A 20966-nucleotide genomic window follows, 5' to 3' on the forward strand; every position below is an offset into this window, starting at 1 on the left:
CTCCTCTGTGCTGTCACATTTGACAGTTTGATTTACAATTTTGCTGAATGTAATGGATTGTTTTAACTATGTAGCAGTTTAAAGTGTGATGGAATTATTGAGCTTTACAAAAGTAAACTCCATATTTGTTAAAACAATCAAATTAGACTCCAATCACAACACCCTGGATTGAAGTAGGCTAGAAATGGCACTGATTTACGACAGAGGCGTTTTCCATTTGCTCTTGTTTCTTGTTGTTTTACTAATGTTCTAAGTTAGTTATGTATGGCTTAGCAGCCTCAAAGGTTGTTTTGCTTAGTGTTGTAATGAAAGATGGCTTCCACATACTTTTATGGACATGCTTTGCTCATCTTCAGGATGAATGCTAACGCATAAAGAGGACTTTGTGACATCAGGGACAGAGAGACATACGAAACCCAGTGAAGACAGACAATTCTTAGTGGTTTCCAGACATCAAAAGGAGCATCAGGCTGAAACAGATATGATTCACGCCTTGCAGTCAGTTGTTGAGGTTGTGACAGACGCTGCTCTTCTGGTGAATCATCCCATCAGCAGACTGGGCCTGACTCTGCCTGCCTCCATTTTTTTTTTTTACAAATTGTATCACTTTGGCATCTACCATGAAAATTTCTGTGTAATTTTTTCAGGAAGCCGATGAATAATCTTTCCTGGAAGGAAAGTCCATCTGCATCTGGACATTTTAGTTCAGACAATCTCTGCTAGATAACCAAACTGTTAGCAGTGCGCTTTTGCTCCATTTATTCTTTGTACCTAAACAAACCATTAAAGTTAATTAATGCTACAGCCGCAGCCGTCTCGAGGGCAGAGGGCAAAGCAGGCACCCTATGCCAGGCACACCTCCTGCAAGTTGCATTTCTTCAGGAGTGGATCCCTACATGGTCCACCAGCGAACCAGGTCCTTAGCCGAGATTTAGATGGAGACATTTGAACGCATTCCGTGACTGTCTAGTGTGGCACACAAAGAAGCCAGCACGTCGATATTTGGGCTTCATAGCATAGACAATGGCACCTGCCAATACAGACTTCTTCCTGAGGTCATCACTGGTCAGGCCTTCCAAATGGTGTAATCCCAGTGCATGGTGAATGGGGGACAGCCTCTCACACCAAGAGCTGTATAACAGATTAGGCAGTAGGACAGTGCTGAAGATGTCTGCCCACACCATGGGGTTCTTCGTCTTCATCAGGACATCCATGACATTGATGAAGAATGCCCATACCACTTCTTCACACATGCATAAAATTACAATTACAAATGGGTTTAAATATTTTAATAAAGTGACTTAAAAATACTTGGGGGAGTGGGAGAGCAGATTTTTTCCACACAAAAATTTCCAAACATTTTTTACCTTCCCTGTCCCACTACAAACCTCACCATGCGATGGCCTGAGTACAGGACTTCTCAACAGTGTTGGTGGGTGAAATTCCCCAACATGTTTCTCACTGTGTATATGCTCGTGACCTCGGTCACCAAATATTTTACTGAAGATCTGCTCTGTGGTCAGCTCAGCCAAACATTCTTTTTCCAAGCTCCCCATGATGCTTTGTGAGGGCAGTGTGACATCACAGGGAGGTAGCAGCCAATGTTGAACAGGAGATCCCCACCCAAGTATATAATGTTGATCCTACTTGTGGGCTTAAAAATGTGACTTAAAATCCATTTAAAAACAAAATGCACATGCAGGATGACACTAGAAATGAGTTGGTGTATTTGTGCCTTAGCGGCAATTTCTTTTTTGTGTGGACTTCTATTATAGAAACAACAGATGCACATATTACTGAAATAAATCTCTAATAAGGCCACAGGTAGCGCAAATTGCTATACACCTTGGGCCACATGTATAACACTTTGCGTAGAATTCACACTAAAATACAGACAAAACTGGGAATGTGTATACGCACAAAAAATCCAGATGAATAAAACTGTGTGTATGCCAAGTTCCACATACTTACCCTTTATAAATCCCAATGAATGCTAAATTTAACACACGTGCACAGTTTTGCAGGTCTGAATATGCAAATCAATATAATCTTTTTCATCCAATTGTTTAAGACAATTGCAAAAGAACATAGGAAAAAAAAAAGAATTTTAGCGAATGCAAAGTGGAGGGCAAGGAAAGACATACTAGTTGGTGGCTTAAGCAGTGGTATAAGCAACAAAAGGAAAGTGATGGAGTGATGCAGAGAGGCAGAGACACTCAAAAGTTCAGGCTCAAAAAGTCGCACTGTGCTCAAAATAAAAAAAAGTGGTCAGATATCAAAGTCGACATGAAAAGGCAAGTTGCAGCCCACATCTGTTTATTCCATTTTAGACTATATTAAAAAAGCTGACCACCGCACCGAGGAGGCGACTCCAGGTACTGCTGTGCCCAGCACATCTTTCCGCACTGACTGCACGCACATCTCTGCCTTGGAAACCACTGGGTGACCATCTGGCCGTGGGCTTACAGATGCGGTCCTGAAGTCGCAATATACAATAGTGGATGTCGAAAATGTTGTAGCCAATGAACTAAGGAATATAAGGGCCGTACTATGTGATATTGACCACAAATTAAATGAACTGGTTAAAAAATAAATGCTGCATTTTATTACCTGTTTTTACATTCTATTAATTACATTCAAATGAAGTTGTAAGACCGTCCGATTTGGTTGATCATTTGGTGGGTCAGGGTCATAATATCGCACCTCATCAGGTATGGTAAGCCACAATTGTGTGCCACATTATGTAACATGCTTGCACAATGCAACACACTTTCGGTAGACTATAGAGCAGAACAAGAGAGAGGAAATTGCTTTAAAAGTTTCATAAGCAAATTAATTCTCCGAAGGCCCCTTTATGGATGACTCTTTGAGGTGACTTACTATTCATATATGGACTGCTTATTGGCTCTCCTGCTATATGCTCATTCTTTTGGCAATTCATCCCTGGCTGATGTGACTTGTCCGGCACCACTGCAATAGCAATATGCATGTAGTTGACCACTCTGATTACATTTGGAAGACTGGCAGTTGCTGTGAATTGCACTTTAATGATCCTTCCGCAGGTTCACCTACGGAAACCTTGTTACGACTTTTACTTCCTGAAGTTTCCCAGCTCAACCACAGTGTAAGAAAATCTTATATATCTGGATAAGCGGATAATACCATCCCATACAGATGGCATGGCACAACTCAGTTATGACTGTGAAATACCCGATCGGTCAGGAAGTTCACGTTGAAATGCTCCTGTGGCTAAAAATCCAAAGGTGAACAGAACTTGCAAAGGAGCAGGTAGAGCGCAATTCCTCAAAGTCTGCCTTTGTACAGCCTAGCACAAGCTCAACACAGCTTCCAGAGGATAATTCTTGGAAATCAACTTAGAAGCCAGTCATCATCATCTATAAATGTGCGCTTTCTTCTAATTCTTCCATTTACGATATCTTCTAACAATGCTAAAGCAGCTATGGTAGTTGGAATAGTTTGGCCATTCCGGGCACCATTATATTGTTACAGAATGATTACAATCTAGTGTCTTAAATCTGTATTTGATAAATCCCACATCATGGATGGGAATACGAAAAAGAAGGGGGAATGACACAGAAACAACAGCACTGCTTTGATGCTGGGTGCCGCCAGTTTGCAAAACAAGCAGAATGTGAATGCACGGTGTGAGACTGCTGTGAAAATATGCGTGGCTTTACATGAAGTTTAGTTTTTATACATCTTGAAGTGTGCGTGCAAATGGGTGTACACAACATTTTTATGTGTATGCACCATTTATAAAAGAGGCCACTAATGAATCACAGGGTTTAGGGGGTGTGCAGGACCACCACAAAGTTGCAAGAAACAAGAGACAGAATGATCACTGTGCAATCAAATGACAAGTGTAAGACTGGCGGCCGAGATGAAATTGCGTTGCCCCAACAAAGTGTGCAGTTCAGCAATTCTTCAGTGAACTTTAGCAAAAACAGCAAGAGCAAATTATTGCTCTTTCCTAGATAATTTGTTTTTTATATTATTTCCTTGGAGCCATCAGCATTCACAGGATACACGGGACCTCGGTCATCAGTTTTTTGTCAAACACAAGGGGTGTATTCATGTGTTATACCCCCAAAACATATTTAAAGAGAAAATAATTAAGTAAATACTTGAGACAAAAAGGAGACGGAAATATGTTTCTCATTAAATTGCATTTTTGAACTTTTTTCCTAGTTTCAATTCTAAAAACACCTACCAATTTACATTGTGTAAATTAATATTTGACAATTTAAGAAAACAAATTAAAGATCTCATTTATTACAGCAACATATAAAAAAAGATTTTCTAAAATTAGTGGTCATGTGTTTGAACAACTCTCTTGATAAAAGCCTGGAGACAATGTATGCTCTGATCAGAAATAAAAACATGAAAACGCATTTCTGCGGGCAGCAACACACTACTCAACAAATTTAATGAAAAACAAGTTTTTTTATTTCCACAATTGTTGAACAGTAATACCGAATATACAACACTGACAGCACAGCCCGCTAACATATTTGACATTATCCATAAAACATTACTTGGAATAAGAACAAAAAAAAAAAAAAAAGGGAAACAAAGTTAAATCTACCTATGGTTTGAAACATTTTAAGCAAATTTAAAAAAAAATAATAAAAAAAAAAAAGCAAAAAAAAAATGACCACGGCGCGTTAGGTACAAAGTTTGAGTTGAATGCTCTTTTATTAACTCCGTGGCAGCAGAAAAAAAAGTGCAAAATTGTAGAGAATTCACGATTGGCGGCTCCCTGTAGTCAGTGTCCATGCAATACCACATGTTCCTCTAATTAAAACTAGTCAAGACACTCAAAATGCAGACAAGAGTCAAATGACAAATTAAATATAAATTCATTAAATTGAAAGTAAAAAAACTGTGAAGAAAACAAAAGACAAAAATGAGTAACACTAATCAACCTGCTACAACCTCTCAAGTCCCGTCACTCATGAGACACACAGCTCACCAGGGCTACTGCCACCGAGCTCAAACGCAGGCCACCTTGAGGCACACTAGCGATATCAGCCACACTTGCACTACGCGTTGACTTTCAGAAGCAAACACAAAATCCGTCTGACTACCTGTTCAGGTTGTGAAAGTCCTACAGCAAAGAAAGTGCACAAGAAACTGAGAAGACTGTCATTGGCTGTCACCTACTTCACACTGGAAAGAGCACTTTTTTAATTTTTAACATATTTCAAAATATTTTCTTATTTTAACGGTTTCCGTTGTTGCTCCAAAAATATATGTTTATAAATAAAAGTTCACATAAATGTAGTAATTGAAAAAAGTTACCCCACAATTCTATATACCTAAGGAGCCCTCCCTGCCAAAACTAGTGGGGAAAACATACACGCACACACTATATATATATACACAGTGCATCCAGAAAGTATTCACAGAGCATCGCTTTTTCCACATTTTGTTATGTTACAGCCTTATTCCAAAATGGATTAAATTAATTTTTTTCCTCAGAATTCTACACACAACATCCCATAATGACGACGTGAAAAAAGTTTACTTGAGGTTTTTGCAAATTTATTAAAATAAAAAATGAGAAAGCACATGTACATAAGTATTCACAGCCTTTGCCATGAAGCTCAAAATTGAGCTCAGGTGCATCGTGTTTCCCCTGATCATCCTTGAGATGTTTCTGCAGCTTAATTGGAGTCCACCTGTGGTAAATTCAGTTGATTGGACAGGGTTTGAAAGGCACACACCTGTCTATATAAGGTCCCACAGTTGACAGTTCATGTCAGAGCACAAACCAAGCATGACGTCAAAGGAATTGTCTGTAGACCTCAGAGACAGGATTGTCTTGAGGCCACAAATCTGGGGAAGGTTACAGAAACATTTCTGCTGCTTTGAAGGTCCCAATGAGCACAGTGGCCTCCATCATCCGTAAGTGGAAGAAGTTCAAAACCACCAGGACTCTTCCTAGAGCTGGCCGGCCGGGGGAGAAGGGCCTTAGTCAGGGAGGTGACTAAGAACCCGATGGTCACTCAGTCAGAGCTCCAGAGGTCTTCTGTGGAGAGAGGAGAACCTTCCAGAAGGACAACCATCTCTGCAGCAATCCACCAATCAGGCATGTATGGTAGAGTGGCCAGACGGAAGCCACTCCTTAGTAAAATGCACATGGCAGCCCGCCTGAGTTTGCCAAAAGGTACCTGAAGGACTCCCAGACCATGAGAAACAAAATTCTCTGGTCTGATGAGACAAAGATTGAATTCTTTGGTGTGAATGCCAGGCGTCATGTTTGGAGGAAACCAGGCACTGCTCATCACCAGGCCAATACCATCCCTACAGTGAAGCATGGTGGTGGCAGCATCATGCTGTGGGGATGTTTTTCATCGGCAGGAACTGGGAGACTAGTCAGGATAAAGGGAAAGATGACTGCAGCAATGTACAGAGACATCCTGGATGAAAACCTGCTCCAGAGTGCTCTTGACCACAGACTGGGGTGACGGTTTATCTTTCAGCAGGACAACGACCCTAAGCACACAGCCAAGATATCAAAGGAGTGGCTTCAGGACAACTCTGTGAATGTCCTTGAGTGGCCCAGCCAGAGCCCAGACTTGAATCAGATTGAACATCTCTGGAGAGATCTTAAAATGGCTGTGCACCGACGCTTCCCATCCAACCTGATGGAGCTTGAGAGGTGCTGCAAAGAGGAATGGGCTTAAACTGGCCAAGGATAGGTGTGCCAAGCTTGTGGCATCATATTCAAAAAGACTTGAGGCTGTAATTGCTGCCAAAGGTGCATCGACAAAGTATTGAGCAAAGGCTGTGAATACTTATGTACATGTGATTTCTCAGTTTTTTTATTTTTAATAAATTTGCAAAAACCTCAAGTAAACTTTTTCACGTTGTCATTATGGGATGTGTGTGTAGAATTCTGAGGAAAAAAATGTAATCCATTTTGGAATAAGACTGTAACATAACAAAATGTGGAAAGATTGATGCGCTGTGAATACTTTGCGGATGCACTGTATCTGTGTGTGTATATATATATTATATACACACACACACACACACATACATAACATGAAATAAATTAATACAAGTGGTCTTTGGATAGCAAACTCATGTATTCTTTAAAGAACTTTTTTTCTTGTTGAGTTTTCTACTGCTTTAACAGTGCAGATCATAATTACCTTATTTATTGGGAAGCTCAAGCAAATATTATTGACAAAATCTTAACAAAAAATAAAATAAAATAAATTAGGACATAAACAATATAATACAACTGGTGATGAATAAAATGCAAATAGAAAAGTAACACTTCTAGCTTGAAAATACACTTTAAAAATATTTCCTTGCAGCAGCATTTACCAAATAAATATCTTTTACTTTTTGGCCAAAATTGGAAAAAAAAATAAAAAAAAAAATTGATGACATTGACTGCCTTGGCCTTTGATGGAAACCATCATTTACTTTACAATGATAATGCATGCGCATGTTTGTCTGGAAAAATGAACTACTCCTGTAAGCTAATTTTGCATTTTACTATTTATAACTGATTTTCAAGCAATAAGTGCTAACTACATACATTTAAGAAAGATTATTACTAACCTTGCTTTACCTGATGAAAAATGCACTAAACTACCTTTTGCAATTTAAGTAATAACAGTTAGACCTCATAAAGAGCCATAAATATACTACATTGTGCAGAAGGAATAAGCTGTAGTGGAAAATAAAATAAATCAATCATGGCTAACTAAGTTCTATGAGTCCACACAATTAATAAAAAAATCAAAAAAAAAAATCAAAAGAAATCCTAAGAGAAGAAAGCACAGGCCAGAACTAGCATGACACTGTTCAATATATAACCACCATGCTTCAGGCACATTTTAAACAGATGAACAACACTTAAATATGGATTTCAACCAAGATGGCACCAACAGAAGGAACGCCCTTAAAAAGAAAGGAAAAACAATTATAGCTTGTTACGAATAGAAATCTTACCCTAAAAAAAGAATATTTCTGCTCCCTATTAAAAATACATTATCGATGGATACTGCATAGTAAAAAGATGACATGGCTTATCTATCATTCAACATTTTGATCCTTTACAATGGGAATTCAAAAAAGGAAAAAAAAAAGATCACAGTGCAATATATTACAAAGTCCAAGGTTTACTTTTTAACTTCACGTGAAGTCTTCTAAACATCTATGCAAAAACTGCACCATTTTAAAGTAGCAGGGGTGAATAAGTTTTAGAAGGAGAAAAATATATATATATATATATATTTATGCACACAACAAAAATGACCTCCAGCAGTTCAGTCAGACTTTTCTGGAGACCACTGTTATGCCTTCAAGAACCTCTTTCAGTTGCCACAAGTACATGAAGTGAGTCTCTTGCTGCCCCTGCACGGCCATTCTCAGTCACACTCAAGCAAACATCCAGCCAAGATGGCTCCCCTTAACCAGTCATTTGCTTGAATACTGAGGCTGGCCTGCATTGGGATTTGTGAAAACAAGCGTTCCCCCTGCCAGGAGTCTCAGTAAGTGGAATACGATACCAGAGGTCTTATTTCTATTACCGGAGAAAGGTTGACCATCAAGATCTTCTGGGCTTTCCGTCTAACGTCTTCATCTGAAGAAGAGTCATCTACCTTGATTACCTTGGATCTCAGGCTGTTTTTGCTTAGGTCTGCTTTATCTTGACTATAATCTGTTATCACTGTAGCTTTGCCCTTTTTTCTTGGATGTGTTTCTGCAGATTCTTCTGGCCGTTTCCTCTTTACGATATCATGTTCCTGCTGGCCATTCAACACCTTCACAGATTTAGCCCGCCACACATTTGATCTAATTGGAGCGGCTGTGCTTGAAACTTTGCAGTTTTTCACTAACGTGGTTTTGCAGTTATTGCTTTCCCTCAACACTCTTCCATTCTGACATACTGGTGGGGAGCCGCCAACCAGTTTCACAGTCATTTTAACTGGGCAGGAGTTCACTCTCGTTCTCTCCAGTTTCAGTCCGTTTGGGGCCTTTTCCAATGGCTCGCCTGGTACAATACGGGAACCAGGCCTGGAAATTCCTAGTGATCCAAAATCTGAATGTATCTGTAGCTTGGCTGTAGGGCTCCCTGTTGGCACTGCTATTTTTGTTAACTTCAAGCAGGGCTGCATTCTTTGATCATCTCTGATGCAAGATGTGGAGGACGACTGACTGGCAAGGACTGCTACAGTGCGTCTGAGGGACTCCTTCGAAAGGTTTGTTAACATTATTTTAGGCTGCCTCTTCAGAATGATTTCAGCAGTTGCATTTAGCAAAGTACAGTCATTATCCTTTTTCTTGGATGTTTTTCGGGCACGCTTTTTCACTGGCTTTAACCCCTTTACAACTTTGGTGCTGGTGTCTATAGGCTTAGAGACCTTCTCTAGTGGTGGCGTCTTAGCCATGCAGGACTCATAACCATAAACGTCTTTACTTCTTAAAATTGTTGCCTTGTGGCCCTCCTCTTTTAGACCTTGAAGAAATGATACCAGCTGTGTTTCAGTGTCAAGAAGGTCTTTGGACATCGGGCTAAATACCCTCAATGCTTCTAGCAATGCAGTTTCTCCCGCTGATGAAATTCTAGACCATGAATGGACTGCCTTCTTCTCTGCAGTGTCTTCTTTACAACTCATGGCATAAGCCAAAGACTAAGCAGCAAGTCCTTAAAGTAAGTTGTGAGCAAGAAGGCCCCTGTGGATAGACAAATAATAAATCAGGTCAGAGACAATGTACGGCAGATTCTCCAACTAACTACACAACTGAAGGCAGCACATTCATGCATTTCTTTTTCAACGGCAAAGCATTGTTTAATGGAGAATTTCTTCATTCCATGTGCTTACTTTTACATCCACCATGTATTTCATGACTAGCAAGGCAAATGCACATTTTTCTAACGGTTGGCCAGTAAAAGTCCCCCCATATAAATATTTGATTCCAGACACTTATGTTGTCATTGAACTTTTTTTTGTTTTTTTTATAGTTGGTTAATACTTTTCTGATTAGCAGCTCAAGGTGTTCTCTTTGATTTTCAATCTGTTTGACAGATGTTCTCAAGAGCTGTAATCGGCCCTCAAGTCACTAAAAAGCAAAAATAAAACAAATGTTTACAAGGCATCAAAGCAAATGTACCTCATGATTTCTGTCTTTCATTCAGTGAATATTTCAAATATGTTTCAATTTTCTATGGACCACACTTGATGTAACCTGTCAATTTAGCACTTTGTCATCCCAACAAAATGTTAAAAGTTAAACCCCCCCAATCAACACCAAGAAAGTACATAGTATGAGAATTTAATAAGTGAACGAAAGAGCACTAGTTATTAGATTTAGAAAAAAGTGACTGACTCATCCACTACTGGTTCCCTTTTTTACCAAAATAAATTATGGGTTTGTTACACTCAACTGGTTTAATACAGGATGGAATGATAAAAGAAAAAAGTCACTGCTATTTGTATAGCTAGCTACTGTAGAAACATTTAGTACCAAATATGTAGGAAGTGTGACTAAATTCTAACTAAGTAAGCTTCTTTTGTCAAATAAAAGCAAATGATTAGACTTTTGACTAAAATTAATGCATATGGTATGATTAAATAAAAGATTTAAATAAAATAGGCAGTACAGTGGCACAGTGGTTGAGACCAAGGTTCATGTCCCGGTCCTCCCTGCCTGGAGTTTGCAAGTTCTCCCTATGTCTGCATGGGTTTCCTCCCACTTTCCAAAGAAATGCAGGTTAGGTGGATTGGCAATACTAAATTGGCCCTAGCCTGTGGTTGGATTGTAGGCATGTGTTTGCCCCGTGATGGACTTGGTGCCATGTTTGGTGACCTATGCTAGCTGGGATAGGCTCTGGCAAACCCCTTTGATACTGTTCAGGACTAAGCAGGTTAGAAAATGACTGACTGATTTATATAAAATAAAACTGCATTTTTCATTGTTACAAGAGGCAAATTACAAAGCAATTAACAACATCAGGAGGCAAAGCAACGGCTGCATGTTTTAATTTATCACAGAAGGCGCCGCCACTGAAAGACCCACTAGTTAAAGGGCTGGAATGAAAACCTCAGTAGTTAACATTAAAGAGGAAGTTCATATTGATAGTGTATGCTCTTAAATTTATTTTATCATCATCATTGTAACGCATATTGGAGGAAACTTGAACACGATTAATGGTGTGTGAGTTAGAGCTGCTTTCTAAAGTTTAGAAACAGGTTTTGTTTGTTTAAAATATATATATAAAAAAATCCCCTTGAGTCAGAGGTACTTTTCTTCACCCCGGAAAGCTCATTGAAAAGCTTAAAAACAGCACTTTTAAGGGCATAATCTGGCCTTTAAAATATTTTTAGTTATTAATAAAATGAAGGGATTGGATTAAACATTTCATATTACATATTATTTTGGAGCTCTGAAAAGTAGATGAAACTTTAATGTTAAATTCATGTTAAGTTTCATCAATGTCAAAATTGGTGTTGCAAAAAATAATTACTTGAATTACAATGAAACAAACCTGCCTGTAAACTTCTTTTTACTTGTTCTGTTAGTCTTGCAATACGTGATGTAGCTGTTAACATAACTTGGTTCAAGCACTGTAGCCACACAGTAAATCAACCCAGTCTAGATAAAATAATTTTTTTTTCTTCAGTTTCCACTATTTGATTTGTGTCAGCACTTTTCCTAGTAGTTTCAGTGTATCTTGACATTGGGAATATTTTTAATGGTTGCTAAAGGAGATATGGTCTCTCTCTTGAAAGTGCTTCAAAAGGCTGAAATGTTTTCAATGAGTCCTCACTGGTTCACACTGATGTGATTGTAGATTTCTGATTCTACGTTTTCTTTTGTAATTCAGTGTGTTTTTACTTCATGATTTATGTACTTATTTTATGATTATATGTTTTAATGTGGCGGCACGGCACTGCTGCCTCGCAGTTAGGAGACTCGGGTTCGCTTCCCGGGTCCTCCCTGCGTGGAGTTTGCATGTTCTCCCCGTGTCTGCGTGGGTTTCCTCTGGGCGCTCCGGTTTCCTCCCACAATCCAAAGACATGCAGGTTAGCTGGATTGGCGATTCTAGATCGGCCCTAGTGTGTGCTTGGTGTGTGGGTGTGTTTGTGTGTGTCCTGCGGTGGGTTGGCACCCTGCCCAGGATTGGTTCCTGCCTTGTGCCCTGTGTTGGCTGGGATTGGCTCCAGCAGACCCCCGTGACCCTGTATTCGGATTCAGCGGGTTAGACAATGGATGGATGGATGTTTTAATGTTAGATGCGTTTAATCACAATTAATTACATACAATGATATGATTAGTTAATTTTTTAATCAATTCTCAGAACTAATACATTTTGATAATCTATAAACTTAAAAGGTACATGGGTACAGAAACTGAAGTTACCAATAATTCCACATCAGCTTTAATGCAGAGAGATGAGGAATATAAAAACATAGCAATGTTCTGACTGTAGAAATTGTGGAAGCTTATCAACATCCATAACAGAGATGCAGTTTTATATACACCTAAAAATCTTTACATGACCTATTCACATATACACATAAACACCATAAACAGTCACTTTGAGCCTAATAATATATTGTAATAATAGTTTCTTAATACATCTCTAAACAGTTTTTAAACTTATAATTAAAAATGACAATTATAATTGTTGTAATATAAAATCCTCTACTCCTGCCCTGGTTATTCATTCTCACCATCTTGAAACCATCTGCTATTATCTGTCCATGTAAATGACGGTTGTTGACCTTCCTGCATGACACACATATAGGGATGCATTGTTTAAACGTAAACTGCTGAAATTTCTAAATCCGGAGAATTCCGTGCTAAGGTAAACTAAACAGTTTGCTCTCAGTCCTTACTGTACACTTCATCGTTCTGGTGTGCTCAGCCCCCAGCCCCCCATTAGCCATTGACTACTTTTCCCTCCTTCATCTAAAATTTTGTCTTTCTTTAATCCTGAGCACCACAACACCATCCACCCCATGACTAAGCTATTTACAAGTAATCCTTTTCTCCCTCCACTGTGTTAGATATTTTCCTGTCTTCCACACTATAGCTTGTCTTACCATCCCAAATGATACTGAAGTGTAAGATTCGACATTGTTTTACAACTTTTCAACTGCCATTTCAATGTTAAGTAAGTGCAGTAGGGGTGACGTCATCAGATAGTAAAAGTAATATGAAAACAAAGCTAATTACAATTAAAATAAATTTTAAAACAATGTTTCATATGATGAACCATATTAGGTGTACATTTATTTTGTTACAGCTGTAAACAGTACATCATGTAGAAAAATGCCTTTTTGTTATTCAATAACAATAATTACCACTGCAGCGGCTACAAACACTAGATTTAACTTGAGATGGCTTATCAATTACATTTCCTAGAAACCTTATCAGTATTATGTTAATATAATGATTAGAAGTGCCTAAGCTAAATACGCAAGTAGCTCTCCTACTGTAAAAGATGATTCGTTATCCCTCTGTTAGGCTGTACATAGCTACCAGAAGACTAAAACATTGTTGCTGCATGGTACGAAGAAAAAAAAAAATAACAAAAATGTTATAATACCGAGTTGATACGTACTATTAAAATTTTGAATCACACCTGAACGTACAAATATACACACTACATTTTTGGATGATTACCAAAACAATGTATTACACAGAATTTTACCTCAGATAGTCCCATATTTGAAGAGAATCGCCAGCTTGGTAGAGTGTATCATGCGTTAAACTGATGAATCAAACTATGGAAACTCACACTACAACATGAAAGAGTTGATCATCTCAAACAGTGAACCCCATTTTTTTTAATCATAATGCCATTTGATTTTTTTGCTGTTATGATCATATTTCTGTTTCTTTGCAAACAATATCGTTACAGATGGCCGAGACAAAGCTGCTGCTGTTACCAGTTTTGCTGCTCTCACAGCATTTTTAAACTCAGCGTGCTCAGCAGAATGATGTACCTACAAGTGCCTTATTAAATTAGTCATATCAAACAAGAAAACACTATGACTAACTTTCCATTACAAACGGCACAGGTAGATATTCTGTCACATTCAGATATATCCACACTGCAAACATTTTCATCAACATTATCACTCAGCTTAACATATTCTGCATCAAGATATCATCAGAATTACAAACCACAGTCTGGTTTAACCCTTTATTGTGAAATCTGCTTATTTTGTCTGTGGGCCAATTTATTCACACACCACTAGATGGTATGTACCTTTACTAGAAAGCCACTGAAAGAAGGCAGCCGGTTACACATGGCATTCTTAAGAGTTGGCACAATGGCACATGCAGCACCTCCCTGTTCAGGGCTGCACGCAATAGAATAGGCACTTCGGTACAGGATCACGCTAAAAATTGCGAGACTTGATCGATATCCACTATAACCTCACAATAAATAATATAAAAAGAGAGAAATCCTATTGTATCTGGCTTCATGCTGGTCCATGGGTACACGTGTGCAGGTTTCAGGGCAGACTTTAATTTGTCAGTGCTCCAAAATTTGAATGCAGGTCTTGCCCTATCTCAGGGCTCAAAGACAACCTGATATACTGTGCAACCAAAGCATTTTTTATATTATATATATATATATATATATATATATATATATATATATATATATATATATATATATATATATATGTTAGCCAGGTGTGAGCAGGTCCCTCAGTATTTCATTAACTACTAAGCAAGCAGAAAGTCTGGAACTGATTCCAAGTGTGGAATTTGCAATGCAAGCTGTTGCTGTGAACTCTCAATACGAGGTTCAAAGAGCTGTCTATGTAAGTAAACACAGGCAAAGACTGGGCAAATAAAACAAAAAAAACTCATCCAAGTGATAGTAGAAACATGAGGAGTGGTCAAATCAGCCATCTGGTACATTCTTAAAGGAACGCACTGGTGAGCTCTGCAACACCAGAAGACCCGAACAACCATGCAAGACAACTGTGCTGGGTGACTACAGAATTCTTTCCTTGGTAAAGAAAAAAAAACCAAAACAATTCATGACATTTACTCAAACCAAAAACACTCACTGGGAGGTAGGCCTATCATTGCCAAAGTCTGCAATCAAGAGAAGATCAAGAAAGTAAAAACAGAGGGTTTGTCCAAATACTTTTCAGCACCTGAAAATGAGGGGATCATGTATAAAAATGGCTGTCTTTTCTAAATGGCTCATACAATGGTTTTGTTAAATGCCTTAAATTAAAACTGCAAGTCTACATTTCAATCACATAATAATCCATTATGGTGCTGCACAGTGCCAAAATGACGAAAACTGTATCACTCTTCAAATACTTATGACCTAACCATAAATCATACTGGTTAATTCCTGAATGTGGTCTTGTTGTTTTTATTAGTATAAAGTTTTATTAATTTGTAGTTTATTTTTCAGTAAATTACTAGAAATATTATCACTAACTGTACATTTAAGTACATGCAATGGGGACAAGTAGGACAGAACTGCTGCCTCTTCGATCAGGGGTCCTGGGTATGAATCCAACTTCAGGTTGTTGTTTCTGTGGAGTCTGTACAGTCTGTATCTGTGAAGGGTTTTCTTGCACATTTACAATGATGCGTTTTTTTAAAATGTGGATTGCAAACTCTAAATTGCTCCAATGGTGAGAAAATACGGGTGTGCATGTGTGTACCATGCAATAGATTTGTATGGTATAATGGTAGTTCCTACCTTGTATACTGTAGTACAGGCCAGGATAGTCGCCAGCTTCCGACAACCCAGAATTAGATTAAGCAGATTTGACAATATACCGTACGCTTTTTATGGTGTTTTTATGTTCAGCATTGAATATTTTGTAGCTTGTAAATTTTCTATTCAAGCATGAAGGAAAAGAAACACCAGGAGAACAGGAGCATCATCTGTGCAGACTTTACTGTTTTAAAGAGTTAGTTTAAAAATTCAGTTTGAATCTGTCAAGGTCCTGCAGAGTCATCTTTTCACGTAAAAACCTAATGCCCAATTCTGGTTAATCCGGACAATATTTTTGGACAGACCCTGCCATGTGTGGTGTAAGTGCTTTTTTTGTTGTTGTAAATAATGACCTATACTGAAGTTCTCCCATTAAGCTGAATATTGTTATAATTATACAAAATTGTGGCAAAACAGTGAGTGCAGGCAAGACTTTTGTATAAATTCGACTTGTTTGATTCAATAAAAATCCTGGATCAAACACAGCTGGAACTAGGCACAAGCATTGCTAAGATTAGTAACAGCCTCCACTCTATATTCTAAACAGAAGGAAAGATTAAATGTAATCTCTTTAAGTGGATGTGTGTCCTCAAATAATAAAAAATGGAACTACTTTCTACAGGATAAACCTACGTTTGGTGTATTGATTTACTGCTTATTAAAATTAACTACTAAAAAGTAACTGTTGAACTCACTCCTCTTGTAAACACTTCTTTAATAGCACAGAAATCAAGTTTGTTTTACATTAGGAGTATCAATACAACAGTTAAAATCTCATACTTTGCTATTGTGCGACTAACAAATGCTTGCTTTGTGATTTTTTTTTTTTAATATGCAGCACACTAGACAGTACTATAAAGAGGCTCACAATAGGAAAAGCCTGGCAGATAAAAAAAGAATAGAATACTACATTCATTTTTATAAAGGCACTTATGACAATCCTGAATAGCAATACATCAAAAGTTAAAAATGGCAAGATAAACTGAAAAGAAATTGAGAGAGCAAAATCATATTTACAAAAGACTCCACGGTTGGGGAATCATAATGATATTACTGAATTTAGTACTATTAGATACAATGAGAAAGGTAGGATTAAACCAGTCTTAACATGTTTTAGCAGTTCTTTTATATGATACTATATTGAGCACCATGAACTATTTTTCTACTTAACACTGAACACATTTTACAAAGAAATGAGACGCATCTCGGTCATCCATTTCTGAATTCTCCTATCCATTTTAGGTCAGTAAAAAGAATGATAGTTACAACTGTTACAAATAAATTTAACCAATTCAAATTTATAAAAAAAAATATAAATATATATTTAAAAGCAAAAACAGTTATTTGACTGTATAAAAACTGCTTACAGTAACTTGACTATTTTCAAAACTCCAGATGCCATTTTTTTTTTTACAGTACTCAACCAATACACATGTAAAAGGGTTGCAGTTGTGGATCACAGATACAAACACGAAGGAATCTGGTAAAGGTGTAGATGTTCCCCATTAAATTTATGTGTGAAAAGGTATATGGACTGTCTGTGAAAGCAGCAATAATAACAGGCTTTTTAAATAAGTTTATTGATGATAAATACAAATTTGTACATTACAATGTGTAAAATGCAATTCATTCCAAAAATGGAATCATCACAACATTCTAATAAAGTCAAAGAATATACACATGGTATAATATTCAAGTGCACTTAGGGACTTGGTTAACTGATTTGAAAGCGTAAGTATTTGACATTTAGATGAAGTAAATTAAAATAGAGTCAGATATCAAATTATTGATTACTAAATGTTTTAGTAACAATTGGTCATTCAAAAATAGACAGAAATAAAATGCAGTTACCTTTATTAGTAGACTACATTAAATGCATTCCTTTAAACGGTATTTTCTAACATCCCACAGTTAAAAACGGTGCCCACACAGTGTTCCTTGACAGTGATTGATAGATATAGATATAGATATAGATATAGATATAGATATAGATATAGATATATAGATATAGATATATATATATATAGGTATATATACTAATAAAAGGCAAAGCCCTCACTCACTCACTCACTGACTCATCACTAATTCTCCAACTTCCCGTGTGGGTGGAAGGCTGAAATTTGGCAGGTTCATTCCTTACAGCTTCCTTACAAAAGTTGGGCAGGTTTTATATCGAAATTCTATGCGTAATGGTCATAACTGGAAGCAGTTTTCTCCATTTACTGTAATGGAGATGAGCTTCAACACCGTGGGGGGGAGTTTAGTGTGACATCATCACGCCTCCCACGTAATCACGCAGTACATAGAAAACCAGGAAGACCTCAAAAAAGCGCTGAAGAAAACATGCATTATATAATTGAGAAGGCAGCGAAACAATAAGAAGCGAGCGAGTGACATATACAACCATGTTCATGAGTTCTGCTACTTCGGAAACAAAGCACGATGTAAACCTACACTTTAAATTAAGTTCATAGACAGGCTGCGCTGGCGTTTGTAATTTAGTGCCTGCCCATATAAGGCCGTCCGTCAGCGGCAATCCAATAGCAAACTCCCACTAAATATTCACGGGTGAAGGACTGTGTTTATGGAGAGGAAGATGAGATGGTCAGGGTGGTGTTTGACACAAACTCAGCGAAACTGCGAGAGAAAGTTTTAAGTGCCAGGACTAAGGTAACATTAAATACAGCCATGGACATAGCATGAGATGGCACCAGCACAGCTGGGAACCTTCGATGCATGTACACCGAGGCTCACGTGAACTGACGAGTGCACAGATAAAAGGCAACAGTTCCAAAGAGCTGAACAAAACCGAATTACACAATTGAAAAGGCAGCAAAAAATATGAAGCGTCTGATAAGCATATTCATAAATCCAGCTACTGCGGAAACAAAGCACACGGTGGAAAAAGTCAATGTCCCGCTAAAGGAAGACAGTGTAAAAAAACCCGTGCATGCAGTGTGTCAGGTCTCAGATAAAGAAGAAGACGAGCTGTTTATTGATGCAGTAAGAAACGAATCGAAAGAAACCTGTCATCTTTACAACGATTGACAAACACGGAATGTAACTTGAACACAACACATCCTACAAATACGAACATGATTGAAAGAAATAATGATAATCAAATCCTTGATGACAGCAACACTCAGTAACACTCACAAAACAAATACTGTATATTGACAGTCATGTTACGTTATTTTTAAAATGTTCCCTTTTCTTTTCTAGCTTTTTAACACACTACTTCTCGCTGCGATACGCGGGTATATATATATCCCGATCTACATACTCGAATAATGGATACTTTATTCGCCATCAATGATTGTTTTGGTAAAGCCATACTCAGTGTATTCATTAGATGAGCGGTAAAAAGTAAGAGCGAGGGAGGATGCAGGCTGTAGTGCGTCAACTCTATCTGAATTGCGCGATCACATTTCAAAAATATATCTTTTCAAGTTCTATTTAGTCCATATTTGTCAAACTCAAGGGCCACGGGCCACATCCGCCCGGCGTGTAATTATATTCGGCCCGCGAGATCATTTTATATACTGTATTATTGTTATTAATGGCCCAGGTATATGAAGCGCTGGTAACACAATAAACTACAGATCCCATAATGCAGCGCTTCAGCTGCCTTGCCAACACTTACGCGTTAATCAAGTCTAGCTTATGATGCTGCAAGTTATTGCGAAGCTAGCTCACACGATGCTGAAGAGAAAAGTTGATTCTGAAAATAGAGCCTTTAAAACCGATGGGAGGCTGAGTATATGTTTACTGAACCCGTGTGTCTCATTTGTGGAGCTAATGTGGCTGTAATTACAGAATTTAATCTAAGACGGCACTATGAGACAAAACATCAGGGTAACCTGAATGCAATGCAGAAGATACAGAAAGCAGAAGAATTAAATAAGAATCTGACACTTCAGCGGACGTTTTTACCCGTGCACAATCACAAAGTGATTTCAAGTGAAGCTGCTTTTATGGGAGACACAAATGCACCAGTGCAATTTGCCCACTTTCCCTGTTGCCAAGTAATGTTAAACCAAGTCGTCACTCGGTGTTCCCAAATACGCACTTTGCTGATAAACTGAGCGCACTGAGTTTGCACGGCGCTTTGGTGACTTTGAAGAACAAAAAGTCCCTACATGCGGCTCGAACCTTGTGCATGTTTGGTAGCACATATCTGTGTGAGAAGCTCTTCTCAGTGATAAAGACTAACAAAACAGCACACAGGAGTCGCCTCACTGATGAGCACCTGCAATCCATCCTGAGAATCTCCACAACACAGAACCTCACACCAAACATAAACGAATTTGTTGCCAAAAAAAGATGCCAGGCGTCCAGCTCTAAAATGACATATGAGCAAAGACAACTGAATGATTTGATTTGTTATTGCTGAAAGGAACACATTTTATTTATATTTCCAGGTTTTGTTATGCAGCATGTTCATATTTGAATTTGTATAATTTTGACAGGATATATTTTTATGGAGAGCAAAATCTTTTGGGATATTTAAAATCTAAGTTTATTTTTATATAAAATTACATAAGAGTAAAGAAATTTGAATGTTTGTTCTTTTAATGTTTACTTTATTTCTAACTTGTATAATTTAGACAGGATATATTTTTATGGAGAGCAAAATATTATAAGTTGTTTAAGGTTTGAGTTGATTTATTCAGGAATAATATTCCTGTCTGTTTTTACCATTCCTACCAAAGATATTTCTGTCGACTAAATAAAAATTCCTTCTATTTAAAATTTAAATAGAACTTGAACAAATCGATAGTTCATAATATCCACGCAGACTTGCGTAAGAGTGGGAGTTATCCATTTTAACAAGCAGCGTATTGCACTGATCTGAAATAGCTGTGTGTGTATATATGTAGATATGTATAGATATATATATATATATATATATATATAGATATATATATATATATATATAGATATAGATATATATATATATATATATATATATATATATATATAGATATATAGATATATATATATAGATATAGATATAGATATAGATATAGATATATAGATATAGATATATAGATATATAGATATATAGATATATAGATATATATATATATATATATATATATGACAACACCACTCATCACTCACAACAGTGACAAAACAATTACATTGACAATCATGTTACGTTATTTTCAAAATGTTTCCTTTTCTTTTTCATTGCTTCTTTAACACACTA

At 37.5% G+C, this 20966-nt stretch overlaps 1 protein-coding gene across 3 annotated transcripts in view; it reads right to left on the reverse strand.

Annotated features, from left to right (window-relative positions):
• Nucleotides 1-7010: 7010 nt before the first annotated feature.
• ccdc71 (coiled-coil domain containing 71) overlaps nucleotides 7011-20966 on the reverse strand; it is a 36360-nt gene continuing 22404 nt past the window's right edge. For all 3 annotated transcript variants that reach the window (XM_039771071.1, XM_039771069.1, XM_039771070.1), the window contains one exon: nucleotides 7011-9720. In XM_039771071.1, coding sequence (XP_039627005.1) covers nucleotides 8532-9662 — 1131 coding nt within the window. In that variant the 5' untranslated portion in view covers nucleotides 9663-9720 and the 3' untranslated portion in view covers nucleotides 7011-8531. The remainder of the gene's footprint in view (nucleotides 9721-20966) is intronic.

Source organism: Polypterus senegalus, chromosome 12 (genome assembly GCF_016835505.1).
Source record: "Polypterus senegalus isolate Bchr_013 chromosome 12, ASM1683550v1, whole genome shotgun sequence".
In the NCBI taxonomy this organism is placed as follows: Eukaryota; Metazoa; Chordata; class Cladistia; order Polypteriformes; family Polypteridae; genus Polypterus; species Polypterus senegalus.